This window comes from Dendrobates tinctorius, unplaced genomic scaffold, assembly GCF_039654945.1.
Source record: "Dendrobates tinctorius isolate UK_male_01 unplaced genomic scaffold, ASM3965494v1 ptg000016l, whole genome shotgun sequence".
In the NCBI taxonomy this organism is placed as follows: domain Eukaryota; kingdom Metazoa; phylum Chordata; class Amphibia; order Anura; family Dendrobatidae; genus Dendrobates; species Dendrobates tinctorius.
In genome coordinates, this window is record NW_027361684.1 from 85,678,988 (window position 1) to 85,693,979 (window position 14,992).

Genomic DNA, 14,992 nt, shown 5'->3' on the forward strand with positions numbered 1-14,992 from the left:
CTCAGACGGTGTTAGGCCCAGTATGGATTGCACGTGATTGCACAAAGGTTAGAAAGGGTACCGTATCCCCGGATAACATGTATGGATAGCGTACACATTCAAAATATATGTCTATACATCAGGAGGCAGGCTCAAACGGTGTCAGGCACAGTATGGATTTAACGGCCCAGACTACACAGCGGAGGAGCAGGGAGAGGTAAAGATTGCAAATGCTGGGGCCCTGCCCAAGCAAGGGGGGCCCACTCGTGGGCGTCGGTACTGGCACTGGGCCCCTCATAGTACGGCGCTGTGTCTGACGGCGGGTGTGCACCACCACCATCAGAGACACTTGATTGCACTATGAGGGACCCTGTGCCAGTGCCCGCGCCCAAGAGTCGGCCTACCCACCTGTCCAGGGCAACGGCACTCGCACGGTGTCGTGCGCTAGGTGGTGACCCCGGCCATGGGGGGGGAGGCAGCACAGTTAGGGAGTTTTAGAAAGTGGCATATGTTGATGTTGGACATTCAGCTGATGCAAAAGGTGAAATAGGTCAAGTCCCAGGAAGAGGTGAACCATAGAATCATAGAATCGTAGAGTTGGAAGGGACCTCCTGGGCCATCTGGTCCAACCCCCTGCTCAAAGCAGGATTCGCTAAATCATCCCAGTCAGATGTCTGTCCAGCCTCTGTTTGAAGACTTCCATTGAAGGAGAACTCACCACTTCTCGTGGCAGCCTGTTCCACTCATTGATCACTCTAACTGTCAAAAAGTTTTTTCTAATATCTAATCTGTGTCTCCTCCCATTCAGTTTCATCCCATTGCTTCTAGTCTTTCCTTGTGCAAATGAGAATAAAGTTGATCCTTCTACAATGTGACAGCCCTTTAGATATTTGTAGACAGCTATTAAGTCTCCTCTCAGTCTTCTCTTTTGCAAACTAAACATCCCCAAATCCTGCAACCTTTCCTCATAAGACAGGGTTTCCAGACCGGTCACCATTCTGGTCGCTCTTTTCTGAACTTGCTCCAGTTTGTTGATGTCTTTTTTAAAATGTGGTGCCCAAAATTGGACACAATATTCCAGATGAGGTCTGACCAAAGAGGAGTAGAGGGAAATAATGACTTCACGTGATCTAGACTGTATGCTTCTGTTAGTACATCCTAGAATTGCATTTGCTTTTTTTTGCTGCTGCATCACACTGTTGACTCATATTCAGTCTGTGATCTATTAGTATACCCAAGTCTTTTTCACATGTGCTGTCACTTAGCCCTATTCCTCCCAATCTATATATGCTTTTTTCATTTTTATTGCCCAGATGTAGTACTTTGCATTTCTCCCTGTTAAAAACCATTCAGTTAGTTGCTGCCCACTTCTCCAGTTTATTTAAATCTTTTTGAATCCTCTCTCTTCTCTAGTATTAGCTATCCCTCCTAGCTTTGTGTCATCAGCAAATTTAATCAGTTTACCCTCAATTCCTTCATCTAAATCGTTGATAAAGATGTTGAACAATACAGGGCCCAGGACAGAGCCCTGTGGTACCCCACTTGAGACATTCTTCCAACTGGATGTGCAGCCATTTACGACCACTCTTTGGGTCCGATCTCTAAGCCAGTTATGAATCCACCTAACAGTTGCCTTGTCCATTCCATACTTAGTCATTTTTTCAATAAGGATTGTATGAGAGACTTTGTCAAATGCTTTGCTGAAGTCAAGATATACTATATCTACAGCATTTCCTTGATCCACCCAATCAGTGAGGCTGGTTTCACATTTGCGTTTTTTTGCGCTGGAAAAAACCGCATACGTGCGCATGCGCTTTTTCCCCTATATTTAACATGGGTGCGCATACCTGCGCGCTGGTAAGCGCATGTATGCGATTTTCATGCGCTGCATTTTTTTGGGGTGTGCGTTGGTATTTTCCAGACGCAGCATGTTGCATTTTTTGGCCCTGGAAAAAAGCGCATGCGCACGTATGCGCACGTTTTGCGCTAAAAATGGCCATTATAGCCTATGGATGCGCATACGTGCGCACTGGCATGCGCAGGTATGCGTTTTTTTAGCGCTGCGTTTTTTTGGTGGTGTCCACTTGTTGTCCTAGTTATAATCTTCTAGAGTCAAAAAAAAAAAGTCTATATAAAGGAGGTGCCTGCCAAAACTCTGCCACTACTACACTGACAGATTGAAGAGCAGACAGTCAACCAAGAACCCATTATATCAGCGAAGAATGTGAGTATATTACATTATATGCCTGTCCTTTTAAATTATGTATGTACTAATGATTTTTATTATTTTTACATGCAGTATGTCTTCAGAATCCGAGTATTCCCCATCGCGGCAGGAATTGGCGCAAGCAGACCGTGAGGTGATTATTTTCGTGCATCTGGTAAGTATATCTGCTGCTTCTCCAAATCTCTTACGTTTTTTTCAACTTTTTTAAGACATCGTCATCATCATCTTCTGCGGACGGGACTAGTGAGGGCGAAGAGCAGGAGCAGCGAAGCCAAGTCCCGGTGGTGATACGGAATGTAAGTATCAAATGATTTGTAATGTTCTTTATTTTTTATCTTCTATTTTTACTCTTTTTTATGTTTCTTTTTTTGTAACTTTTTATTCAATTTAAATTTGATTATTCTAATGAATGTGTTTTGTCTAGGTTCCACAACGGGATGAAGACGTCTACCTGGATAATGAGCAGCTCATCAGCCTGGTCCAGGAGCGTTCGCCGTTGTGGGACAGCCGTGACCGGCTGCACAAGGACATTGTGGTGACCCGGCGGCTATGGAATGAGGTGGCCGCAGCGTTGATGGATGGCTGGGACAGTGCCACAGCATCCTCCAAAAAGGCGTTTAGTGAGTATTTCCCTGCTCTGTATTGTGCCGCAGTGACTGTTGTCCTTGACGGCACTGTTGGGTTTCGTGCTAGGCATATTCTAGCAGGAAACCCAACAGTGTAATCGGGGTCTACAGTGACTGCTTTGAGTATTGTATTGCTACATTGTGCCGCAGTGACTGTTGTCCTTGACGGCACTGTTGGGTTTCGTGCTAGGTGTATTCTAGCAGGAAACCCAACAGTGTCATCGGGGTCTACAGTGACTGCTTTGAGTATTGTATTGCTACATTGTGCCGCAGTGACTGTTGTCCTTGACGGCACTGTTGGGTTTCGTGCTAGGCGTATTCTAGCAGGAAACCCAACAGTGTCATCGGGGTCTACAGTGACTGCTTTGAGTATTGTATTGCTACATTGTGCCGCAGTGACTGTTGTCCTTGACGGCACTGTTTTTTTTTTATCAACAGTGGACAAAGTCCGAACACGTTGGCGTTCGATCAAGGACCGCTTCAACAGTGATGTTCGTGCTGAGGGCCAGGTTCGCAGTGGATCTGCGTCAAGGACCAGAACTAGATACCGTCACTATCACGCGTTGCAGTTCCTAAGACCGGGCCTTGCCACGAGATCGTAAGTATTATAAATTTTGGGTTTTTATTTTTATTAATCTGTGTTTTTCTAATCCACAGCTGATGCTTCTTGTAAAGGCATGGTAGTAATGATTTTCCTTTCTTCCACAGCACCTGGAGCAGCACCCTGCAACCTGGCCCTGGAGCGGTCCTTCCTCGGACGTCCTCTGACCCGTCCCAGCCATCCGACAGCCAGGAAGCACCTTGCAGGTCAACCACACACACAGCTGGTGACCAGGAAGCTGGGCCATCAGGTGTTCCCCTGTCCCAGGTCTCTGCCACTGGTTATGCGGGCACTACCCGCCAGCGGCAGAGGGCCTTGGACAGGAATGTCTTGCCCGAGTTTATGCATTTGAGCGAGACACTTAATTCCAGCCTCAAGTCACTGTCCGACAGAGTTGAAAGCGGTTTTGCACTCTTGGAACGTGGTTTTAACCACTTTGAACACCGCTTCAATTCTGTAGAACAGCGCCTTGACCGTCTGGAGGCCGACCTCAACAGACCAGCACACCATTTTTTTAGTAAGATTGAAAAGGGCATGGCAGAACACCTTAGTCCTGATCAACAGCTGAATGTGCTGCAGGCCTGCAACAATGCTTTCTTGCAGGCTATGCAGCATAATCGGTACGGTCAGCAGTCAGTGGTGTCCTTTCCACCTGTGCCACCATTGACTCGCTTCACCTCACTACCGACTTGTGCTGCATACCACTGCACGGACACCTCTATTCAAAGCCAGGACACCCACCGTTACACCACCACAAGTCTGAGTGCAGCTGGTCACTTCACCGACACCACCATGGCAAGCGCTGCTCCTGTCTGGAGCACCACCGCCACTCCCATGCATGCGTGGAGCTCAGCCACCACTAGGCAAACATGGAACAGCCCTGCCGCTACAACAACATGTAGTAGCCCTGCCACCACCACTCTGCAAACCTGGACCATCACTGCCGCCACCAGTCCTCCTGCAAGGACGAGCACTGACAACGAAGAGCAGCAGCAGCAGCCACCTCAGCAGCAGCAGCCACCTCAGCAGCAGCCACCTCAGCAGCAGCAGCAGCCACCTCAGCAGCAGCAGCAGCCACCTCAGCAGCAGCAGCAACCACCTCAGCAGCAGCAACCACCTCAGCAGCAGCAGCCACCTCAGCAGCAGCCGCCACCTCAGCAGCAGCCGCCACCTCAGCAGCAGCAGCCGCCACCTCAGCAGCAGCAGCAGCCATACCAGCAGACGGGGGACCTACATTCAATATTTGCCCCTAGTTCAAGGCAAAATCTATCAAGGCGGGCATTGGGCCAAAGTCGGTCCAGGCACACAAGCCTACGGCGACATGCCATTACAACTAATGTACCTGAACAGATTTCCTCTCCTCCAAGTGTTCCTAGTTTAATTCCCTTAACTGGACTACCTTCCCCCACAAGTTTTGTTGCCCCTTCCCCTCAAACACCGTCTTCAACTGCAAGTGTTGCATATTCCCTGCACACCCCCAAATTGAAACCATCTGCCCCCAAACGCCGGAAAAAATAATTTTTTGGTTTATTTTTGTGATAAAAAATACATTTACATTTGTGGTTCACCATTACTAAGTTTCATTAATGTTGTTTGCGCCGCTCACACACACTGATGGGTAAATACATATTAAAAACCAACCCAAGGCCTAGTATAGTCATATGTGAAATAACACGGACTAGTATAGTCATACCAAGGCCTAGTGTAATAACTCGAGTTTTACCAACTTGGATCTGGTTTCATGAAAAACAAACTGTTGAAACTTGTCTTAAAAATAAGTTTCTTTCTAGTTTCACCAGTTTGTTTTTTGTGAAACAAGATGCTAGTTGTTAAAAATCGAGTTATTACAGTAGGCCTTGGTATGACTATACTAGGCTGTGGTATTTCACATATTACTATACTACTAGCCCCAAGGCCTACTATACTCATATTTGAAATACCACGGCCTAGTGTAGTCATTACAATGCCTAGTGTAATAACTCTATTTTTACCAACTAGAATCTGGTTTCATGAAAAACAAACTGTTGAAACTTGTCAAGTTTCACCCGTTTGTTTTTCGTGAAACAAGATCCTAGTTGGCAAAAATCGAGTAGGCCTTGTTATGACTATACTAGGCCGTGGTATTTCACATATGACTATACTAGTAGGCCCAAGGCCTACTATACTCATATTTGAAATACTACGGCCTAGTATAGTCATTCCAAGGCCTAGTGTAATAACTCTAGTTTTACCAACTAGAATCTGGTTTCATGAAAAACAAACTGTTGAAACTTGTCAAGTTTCACCCGTTTGTTTTTCGTGAAACAAGATCCTAGTTGGCAAAAATCGAGTAGGCCTTGTTATGACTATACTAGGCCGTGGTATTTCACATATGACTATACTAGTAGGCCCAAGGCCTACTATACTCATATTTGAAATACCACGGCCTAGTATAGTCATTCCAAGGCCTAGTGTAATAACTTGTAAGTTGGAATGGAGCAGATTACATTCATCCACTCAATGCTGACTTGTATTCCCCATGGACTTTCATTGGGGTTGGGTTTTGAGGGTTGTGTTTTGAGAAAATCTCATACTTTGTTTTCAACTAGTTGCACAATTTTCTCTTGAAAAAAAATGGTTTCCTGATTCATGGCCTGCAGCTTTGCTCGTTCCAATATATTTCACGCAGACTAGCAATGCTGCATTTTAACTCATATGTGTATTTACCTGCCCAGGTGTGTGAACATCAAAAAATTCAGTTATACATGGGAAGTTTTTTATTTAATTGGAGTTTAAAAAATATAGTGCACTCAGTAATGGTATCAAATAAGGTTTTTTATTACCATAAACAAACAAAAACATTACACCATTTCATCTTGCCAGTGCACTCGTCCTACATCAGAAATAAAGTAGGCCGCAAATTGGTCCCTCATTTGGCCAACTTCAACGGATGACCTGAGAGGGTGCTGAGTGAATTCAGGCAATGGGTTAGGAGCATCATCGTCCAGTTCAAAGGTCGGGTGCTCTTTAGCCATCACAAAGTTATGTAGAACCACACAGGCCTTCACCACCTCATCGACTGTTTCAAGTTTAAGATTAATGGCCGTGCCCAGAATTCGCCATCTGGAAACAAGAATCCCAAAAGCACACTCGACAGTTCTTCTGGCCCTGGTCAGCCTGTAATTAAATATTTTTTTGGTGTGGTCCAAGTCCCGGCTGGAGTAGGGTTTCAGTAAGTTTCCGCATATTTGAAAAGCCTCATCGCCAACCATTACAAAGGGCAGTGGCGGAGCTTCGGTGTGAGGAAGAGGCCGTGGCATAGGGAAATTAAATTGGTTGCCATACAACCTCCGGCCCATGTCTGAGTTTTTAAAAGCCTGTGAGTCATTACCACGGCCAAATGCTCCAATGTCCACTGCTACAAACATACATCCGGCATCCGCAATCGCAATGAGTACTATTGAAAAGTACTTTTTGTAATTATAGTACTCAGATCCCGTTCTTTGGGGTTTGATGATCCGTATGTGTTTACCATCAACAGCTCCCAAACAGTTGGGAAAATTGCATACTGTCCAGAATTTGTCAGCAATTTCCATCCACTTTTCAGCGGTGGGCAGGGGCATAAATTCTGGGCAAAGAACATTCCAGAGAGCCCAGCAGGTGTCAGCAACAATTCCAGACAAGGTAGAGATTCCAATACGGTACTGGAAGTGTAGTGAAGATAGGGTTTCTCCAGTCGCCAGGAATCTGTGAACAGACAAAGAAGTAAAATTAATATTTATGTATATTATTTTAAAAAACTATAAAATAAAATATTAGTACATTCACGAAAACTAATTACCCAAGGTTTTGAATACTAAATAAAAAAAAAAAACATCAGACCGCACCCCTTGGTTTTTAAAACATACCGTAATGTCACCAGTAGCCGTTCCTCAGGAGGAATCGCACGACGGAGCTGTGTGTCCTGTCTCCGGATGGATTGTTGGACACGAGCAAGCAAATCCATGAAACTTTCGTGGGACATCCTGATATAATCTGTAAATTTCTCCGGGTTTGCCTGTAGCTCGCTGTAGAGGGTGTGGTATGCCCCACGGCTCTCCCGGAGTTCAACAATCGGATGTATCCACATACACCTCCGTCTTCGCTGCCTCTCTCTCTTCCTTTGTTCATGGCAAGCAACTGCATACGCCTGAGCCATCGCGATGTCCAAATCCAAGTTGAAGTGAAAACTCTTCCAGCGCAGATCCATGGTCACGAGAAGAATCAAGCAAATGTGAAGAATACTGTAGACAGGGTCTATATATTAACATACCACACCCACAATGAAGTCCCATTGGTCTTGTGTGTTGTTGAATGGTTGTTTTTTCATTTTTGTGGGGTTTTTCCAAAATCTGTAAAAAAACGCAAACACACAAAAAACGCATACAAACGCGCAAAAACGCTGCGTTTTTTTCCTGCATGCGCATAAAAATGCTTGAAAAAAACGCAGCGTTTGTATGCATTTGTATGCGTTTTTTTAATGCGTTTTTTTGCGGGAAAAACGCGCTGCAAAAAAAAGCAAGTGTGAAACTAGCCTGATAACGTCATAGAAGGAAATTAAGTTAGTCTGACATGACTTATTAGTTACAAACCCATGCTGACTCTGTTTAATCACTTCATTCTTATCCAGGTATTGGCATACATGTTGTTTAATAATTTGTTCAAAGATCTTTCCTGGTATAGAAGTCAGACTCACCGGCCTATAGTTGCCTGGGTCCACCTTCTTCCCCTTTTTGAAGATAGGAACAACATTTGCTCTTCTCCAGTCTTCTGGCACTTCTCCTGTTCTCCAAGAATTTTCAAAGATTATGGAGAGGGGTTCAAAAATTTCTTCTGCTATCTCCTTCAGTACTCTGGGGTGTAATTCATCTGGACCTGGAGACTTGAATTCATTTAGGTTAGCTAAGTGTTTCCTCACTATCTTTCTGTTTATAGATATCCTGGATTCTTCTATTCCCTTAATAGGACAGTGAATAACAGTTGATGTTACATTTCCTTTCTGAGAGAAAACAGATGCAAAATAGGAATTTAAAAGTTCAGCCTTCTCAACATCCTGTCTTACCATTTCATAATTTTCATCCTGTAAAAATCCTATAGCATCTTTGACTTTTCTTTTACTTTTGACATATCCCCAAAATCCTTTATTATTGCTTTTGACATCTCTTGCAAGCCTCAATTCATTTTCAGCTTTAGCTAATCTGATTTGTGCCCTGCAGGTTCTGCAGACAGCATTATATTCTTCTTTAGATATGCCTCCCTCTTTCCATTTTATAAACATTTTTTTCTTCCTTTTTAGCATTGGCTTAAGTTCTGTGTTCATCCATCCTGGTTTCCTTAAATGCTTCCTATTCTTCCCTCTTTTCGGAATTGTTAACAACTGTGCTTTGAGAATTTCATTTTTCAAGATTTCCCATCCTTCCTGGACATTTTTGTCTTTAAGGATATCCAGCCATTGGATCCCTCCAATTCACTTTCTGAATCCCATAAAATCTGCCTTTCTGAAATCTAACCTTGACGTCTGAGTCTTCACAGGTCTTCCGCCTCTAGTTATCCAAAATTCTAAAATAGCATGGTCGCTACCTCCTAGGGTCCCAGCCACTTTTACCTCCTCAACCATTTCCTCCCTGTTTATAAGGATTAGATCCAAGGTAGCAGTTCCCCTTGTTTTCTCCCTTACCTTTTGGAAGATAAAGTTGTCAGCAAGAGAGGATAAGAATTTCCTTGACCTGTTAGTTTTGCCTGAGAGAGATTCCCAACAAATGTCTGACCAAAGCAAGCCATTTTTCTGTCACCCTATGTGTCATCAGGGGAAGGTGGGACAAAATCCTTGGAAACCCATGCGTGGTTCATTTTAATGAAGGTTAGATCATCCACATTTTGGGTTGACAGACGGGTCCTTTTTTCTGTCAGGATTGATCCAGCTGCACTGAAGACTCTTTCCGATAGCACACTTGCAGCTGGGCAAGCGAGCTCCTGTAAGGCATATTGTGCCAATTCAGGCCAGGTGTATCTTTGCGCACTTCTTAAAGATAACCTTGGCCTGATCATGAGGATTTTGTTCAAAAAAGTGCCACACTGCACTCTTCCTACTTTGGCAGACATTTTGCGGCCTAGCACGCTGTGATCTTTTGACCCTCTGGACAAGCTGTCCAGCAACTCTTTTGATTTTTGGAACCTGTCTTTGGAGTGCTCCGGGCCTGCCAGATAACAGCTGTTGCGATGTCGATGTCTGCTGTGGATGATCCTCATCTGAGCTATTGTAAGCAGCACCCTCTTCCCCCAATGGATGCCAATCTGGGTCAACAACTGGGTCATCCATCACCTCCTCTTCTATGTCATGTGCACCTTCCTCTGTGTCACCGTGTATGGTGGTATAGTGTGCGGGAAGGGGGACCTGAGTCTCATCAGGGTCAGAATCTGGCTCTGTACACTGCGAGGACAATGTAGTGCTCTGAGTGAATGTACCAGCAGAATCATCCATCAGCGGCTGTGCATCAGTGCACTCCATGTCAGATTCATCTTGGCCTGGGTAATTCACCATTTGACTTGATAATCCAGGCATGGTATGTGAAAACAGCTCCATGGAGTAATCAGTAGTATGGCCTGCGTCATCCTTCAATCTTGGTTGGGGTGAAGGACACAAGGAAAGGTGTGGTTCATGAACATGAGCCTCCAATGACGACTCAGTGCTTTTACTTTTTACAACTGAAGAAGAGGAGGCGATAGAGCTGGAGGCTGAGTCAGCAATGTAAGACAAAACTTTTTCCTGATGCTCTGGCTTTAAAAGCGGTTTGCCAACTCCTAGAAAACTAAGCCTTCGAAGCCTTATGGAGCCAGACGATGACGCAGGCTCAACACCTCCTACATTCGGTCCTATTTTGCTCTTGCCACTACCATCAGATCCACCACCAACATCAACATTACCAGCTGCCAACCCCCGCCCAATTCCACGGCCTCTTCCTCCAACCTTCCTCATTTTTGGTAGAAATGTAGACAAAATCCAACAAACTATATAGTAATGTAAAACAAGGTACAAGGTGTCTATAGGACAGGGGAGATCTTGAATTTCTGCTCACACTAGTGGACACTGGACACTTTTGGATTGTGTGAGGCCCACTGAATATCTGAGCACTATGTCACAGGCTCGATGGCACAGCTATGACCAAAGTGACTAGAGGATAAGTGAGATTTTGAATTTCTGCAGACACTGGACACTTTTGGATTGTGTGAGGCCCACTGAATATCTGAGCGCTATGTCACAGGCTCGATGGCACAGCTGTGACCAAAGTGACTAGAAGATAAGGGAGATTTTGAATTTCTGCAGACACTGGACACTTTTGGATTGTGTGAGGCCCACTGAATATCTGAGCGCTATGTCACAGGCTCGATGGCACAGCTGTGACCAAAGTGACTAGAGGATAAGGGAGATTTTGAATTTCTGCAGACACTGGACACTTTTGGATTGTGTGAGGCCCACTGAATATCTGAGCGCTATGTCACAGGCTCGATGGCACAGCTGTGACCAAAGTGACTAGAGGATAAGTGAGATTTTGAATTTCTGCAGACACTGGACACTTTTGGATTGTGTGAGGCCCACTGAATATCTGAGCGCTATGTCACAGGCTCGATGGCACAGCTGTGACCAAAGTGACTAGAGGATAAGGGAGATTTTGAATTTCTGCAGACACTTGTGGACACTGGACACTTTTGGATTGTTTGAGGCCCACTGAATATCTGAGCGCTATGTCACAGGCTCGATGGCACAGCTGTGACCAAAGTGACTAGAGGATAAGGGAGATTTTGAATTTCTGCAGACACTGGACACTTTTGGATTGTGTGAGGCCCACTGAATATCTGAGCGCTATGTCACAGGCTCGATGGCACAGCTGTGACCAAATTGACTAGAGGATAAGGGAGATTTTGAATCTCTGCAGACACTGGACACTTTTGGATTGTGTGAGGCCCACTGAATATCTGAGCGCTATGTCACAGGCTCGATGGCACAGCTGTGACCAAAGTGACTAGAGGATAAGGGAGATTTTGAATTTCTGCAGACACTTGTGGACACTGGACACTTTTGGATTGTGTGAGGCCCACTGAATATCTGAGCGCTATGTCACAGGCTCGATGGCACAGCTGTGACCAACGTGACTAGATGATAAGTGAGATTTTGAATTTCTGCAGACACTGGACACTTTTGGATTGTGTGAGGCCCACTGAATATCTGAGCGCTATGTCACAGGCTCGATGGCACAGCTGTGACCAAAGTGACTAGAGGATAAGGGAGATTTTGAATTTCTGCAGACACTGGACACTTTTGGATTGTGTGAGGCCCACTGAATATCTGAGCGCTATGTCACAGGCTCGATGGCACAGCTGTGACCAAAGTGACTAGAGGATAAGGGAGATTTTGAATTTCTGCAGACACTTGTGGACACTGGACACTTTTGGATTGTGTGAGGCCCACTGAATATCACAGCGCTATGTCACAGGCAGAAATTGGCTAGTGTATCACAAACTACAAGGTGTATGTAGAATTGGGCAGAGTAGGAATCTCCCTAGAGTGCAGGTCTGTAAGAACGGAACATGTCCTCGACTTATTCTCACAGAGTGACACAGATAGCTTCACTGTGGCTGTGATAACAGCCGTTACACGGTACTGTGTGAGGAGCGTACACCGCTGTATGGTGTGAAAAAATGCACGCTCAGTACCTCAGCAGGACAAAAAAAAAATTGGGATTGCTTTTAAAAAAGCAGTTTGCAGCTCAGTACCTCAGCAGGACAAAAAAAAAATTGGGATTGCTTTTAAAAAAGCAGTTTGCAGAGCAGTGGGTAAACAGCAATGCAGCTGTCAGGAAGCCTTAGAAGGCAGCCCAACAACCAACACCACTGATACACCACAATATAGCCTCCCCTTGCACTGCACACACAGTGACTGGTGTGTTGTACAGGCACAATCGCTAGCAGCAGAAGCAGTTTTTTTTTCTTCTTCCCTGCCTAACGCTCTCCCTACAGAATCAGCAGCAACCTCTCCCTATGCTAAGATCGGCAGAAGTAAGATGGCGGTCGGCGTGCACGCCCTTTTATACCCCCTGTGACGCCCACCAAAGCAAACCAATCACTTGCATGCCCTTCTGAAAGATGGTGGTGACCCGTGCCTATGTCATCACGTTGCCCACAGTGTCCGTGGATCCTGATTGGCTGAAAAAGAGCGCAAAACAAACTTTTGAAACGCGACTTTGGCGCGTAAGTCGCCGACCTCGTGGCCGACCTCATCCTAGGGTCGGGTTTCGTTTTATGAAACCCGACTTTGCCAAAAGTCGGCGACTTTTGAAATTTTTCGACCCGTTTCGCTCAACTCTAGTCATTTGTTTAAAAAAGATGATATCACCAGTAAGTCACCGAATGTGATTGAGTATTCACTTTCTGACTGTGTTTCATCAGCGCTGGATTCATTTGTAAGGTCTGCGCATTCTAGGCTGTGAAACAACTCCCAACATACAGTTACCATTGTTTAGTTCGTAACTAGTGCTGAAGTCTCATATGGTAGAAACATTTACACTGTAGCACGGATTCAGAATTGCCTTCTGTGTTTTGTGCTTTTTCTTTCGTTTGTGCTCAATTCACTATTCTATTTGCACCTTTGTAAATCTATTTTATATTTGTTCACTTGTGTTTTTTTGTTTTCTGCTTTGTGGGCAGAGCTTAGCGTTTCCAGATTTTTGTGTGATTTATCATTTGCAATTTTTACAAAAGTTGCAAAATTTGGTGACCCTACACTCCAATTCCAATACCCCTGTGTATTTTTGAATATGCAGTGACTTTGGCACAATGTTTGCCGTATTTTGCAAAATATTCAAAATTTTGTACCAAAATGTTGAAAAAGAAGCTCAAGACAGAAAAAACACCATTTTTCTTTACTTCTTGTTAAATTCATTACATGCGCAATCTTGAAGAATTTGGTGCCGAAAATGGCAGCTTATACCTCAAGACAAAAAAGAAGAGTGATTTAAAAAAACAACAAATGATGTATCGGGCCAAAATGTTAACCGGACTCAACAATTGCAATATTTGCTTATTAGAGTGGGAATATTTTCCCAGGTGCGCTAAGATCCATGATGAACCCATTGTGTAATGGATGCACTTTTGGATTATGTTTTGTATTTTTTTACTATTTTGACTCACACAATCAGGGGTGGACATACCATTTGTTTAACCTATGCAGCCACACAGGGGCCCAGGTGATAAAGGAGCCCACTTTGATCTCCAAAGGAACATGCAGATTCTGTCTCATTTCGATCAGTGTCCGACCCATAACCTGGGACAGCGCATTTACATGTAAGAAAAACATGTGAATTTCTCTGGAATGAGACATCAGATCATATATATCAAAGTATCTTTTTTTTCAGCTTCCTATGACATACATACCCATATAGACGGATAGGAGGGTTCATCCTACTGACAGATTCCCTTTAATGGGGCTATTCTTTTACCTTCAAAACAGAGTCAAAGCAATCAATTATTCTTGGTTTCTGATGGAACTTGACAGGGTGGTTGCTCCAAATATTTTGGTGAATTAACCATAGATCTTCTGTGTATGTAGGCTTATGCTAATTATCCTATCTCAGACTAGATGTTGAGGCCAAATTATCACTTCCAGGACTCCTTGTTTTTTACGTTGAAGATAGTTTTCAATGAAATTTGCTGTAAGCTTGGGGTCATCCTGCTATGGAATAAATTTGGAGTCAATTAGACAGCTCCCAGATGGTATTGCACGATGGTATAACAAGGCAGCACGGGGTGGTAGTCGCAGGTGAGTCCATTTAAAGCAACAGTCCACAAGCACCCCGGCCCCATGAACTTAAAACAAACTGGACAGATGCAACCCCAGTCACTTTACCTCTTCTCCACAGTCACTGCAGCAGGGGCAATCAGGATCCAGGAATCCAACAAGAAAACAATTTATTGTAGAAAAAAGAAGTAGAGAAAGTAGATGCAGTAAATCGGGATTAACTTTCTGCTCTTTCCCTAGTATGCTTCACTTCAGTATCAGCTGCAACAACAGTATTAGTGGAAGTCCATATGCCGAAGTCTGGATGCTTATAGTCCTCCTTGGGGCACTCACGTACTCCAGGTGCCCACTTCACCACCTGTAGGTCCAGGGCAGCAGTCCCCTCTGAGGGGTCTGGCAAGCTCCCAGTCATTGCTGAGCACCCGCCCTGGGCAGGCCTGTCCGTGCACTGACTTCCCACAGGAACTTCCTGCTCCTTCTTGGGGCTATTAACTCCCTGGGTTAACCCCCTCTGTCCCTGCCTCTAACATGTGCATAGCAGGTACAACACCTTTCACAGTACATACACTACAAGACAATACATATCAACAGGTTACATACAGGGAAACGAGGTCCTCCGCCACCTCCTTATAATGGATCAGTAACTGCTCAAGCCTACCTCTGCAGAAGATCTATGGTTAGTTTTCTAAGATGTTTGAAACAACATCCCTGCTAAGTTCCTTCAAAAACTGCATTCTAGTGTACCCACA

General features: G+C 44.6%; 2 protein-coding genes across 6 annotated transcripts in view; one reads left to right on the forward strand and one right to left on the reverse strand.

Annotated features, from left to right (window-relative positions):
- The window catches only part of LOC141080642 (uncharacterized), an 869,999-nt gene that overhangs the window by 129,889 nt on the left and 725,118 nt on the right, over window positions 1–14,992 (reverse strand). The window lies entirely within an intron of this gene.
- Window positions 3,277–5,081, forward strand: LOC141078354 (uncharacterized). The gene is made up of 2 exons (XM_073565099.1): window positions 3,277–3,430; window positions 3,541–5,081. The coding sequence occupies exon 2, from the start codon at window positions 3,776–3,778 to the stop codon at window positions 4,949–4,951; it is 1,176 nt and encodes a 391-aa protein (XP_073421200.1). The 5' UTR covers window positions 3,277–3,430; window positions 3,541–3,775; the 3' UTR covers window positions 4,952–5,081.

Excerpts from the sequence above, each read along its gene's own strand:
- LOC141078354 (XM_073565099.1), top strand. The coding sequence starts at position 3,776 with ATGCATTTGAGCGAGACACTTAATTCCAGCCTCAAGTCACTGTCCGAC.